The 1,125-nt window shown below is 45.2% G+C and overlaps 1 protein-coding gene across 1 annotated transcript; it reads left to right on the top strand.

Moving 5' to 3' along the window:
• Window positions 1–924: 924 nt before the first annotated feature.
• Window positions 925–1,125, top strand: CC84DRAFT_1048875 (uncharacterized protein; the record flags this gene model as incomplete). Its single annotated transcript, XM_018173447.1, has 1 exon — window positions 925–1,125. A coding segment is annotated over one exon (201 nt), but the record flags the coding sequence as incomplete, so codon positions are not given.

Raw genomic sequence — 1,125 nt, 5'->3', positions numbered from 1 at the left:
AGTCTCCCACGGCTGCTAGGAAAGCCGATTAAGGTGCTTAGAGAGCTAATAGATGCGTTCTACTATAACGTAGAAGAATGCGACTTCATCATAATTAATATAGATGGACTGAGGAAGCACTATAAGAAGAAGTATAGGGAGTTATGGAAGGGCGACACGACTTAACTATATACTAAGGTTAGAGTGTAGACCTTCTTTAAGACGCCTAGGCTGTAGCGCTACTTTATCGTAAGTTATAGTGGCCAACTGAGTAGCCCGGCCACTATGGATTACGGAGATAAGATTAAGGCGCTACTTGGCGAATAGAGAGGAGACCTATAGCTACGTAAAGAGGAAGCGTAGGTTCTAGAGGTGGAGGTAGTGAAGACTAATAGGATGGGTTGGTTTAATTAGACTAGATGGCTGGAGCATCTAGGTAGGCGAAACTTGAAGCACCTGGCACACGCAGTAAGGCTCCCCAGCCTAGATGAACTAAAGCTAAAGCATGCTGGCGACCTAGTAGAGAAGGTGCTAGAGAGGAATATAGCTAGGCTGCGGACACTACTATGAGAGACGCAGTATTGGCTAAAGAGTGTAAAGGTGTCTAAGGTTGATTAGCGACCGTAGGGGCGGCTCTAGAATCCCAAATTATAGGCTCGCTACGCCAATTACATAAAGCTATTTGTGTACTACTTCCTGCGCACCCTATCTAGCATGGAAGTAGGAGAGAGCGATGATAGTAACGGCAATAGTATAGTTAGTAGTAGTAGTGAGAGTGCTAATAGTAGTAGGAAGAGTAGTAGTAGGAAGAGTAGTAGTAGGAAGGAGAGGTCTTAGGTGGACCCAATAAAGGACGCGCGGGAGCTATTCCCATGGTAAGGTAACTAAAAGATCCTGGCTAGCGAATTCTAGGCTTCTCTAGATGGCCAAGACGAAAGTTGCTAGATAGAAGCATTGCTACGTATACTAGTAGCATTCATCTTCTATAAATATAATGGGTTTATCTTTACCAGCGGGCTCATCCACTTTATAGCCATACTAGGAATTAATGTGGATGTAGGCCGCCTACGTCCCGTAAAGCACTATTCGTACCTACTAGCTGGGGTCGTGTACTACGTGCGGGTCCTTAGGGCGGAAGTACTACTC

This window comes from Paraphaeosphaeria sporulosa (genome assembly GCF_001642045.1).
Source record: "Paraphaeosphaeria sporulosa strain AP3s5-JAC2a unplaced genomic scaffold CC84scaffold_29, whole genome shotgun sequence".
Taxonomy (NCBI): Eukaryota; Fungi; Ascomycota; class Dothideomycetes; order Pleosporales; family Didymosphaeriaceae; genus Paraphaeosphaeria; species Paraphaeosphaeria sporulosa.
Note: the sequence above shows the minus strand (reverse complement) of the source record. Positions and strands in the feature narration are given on the sequence as shown.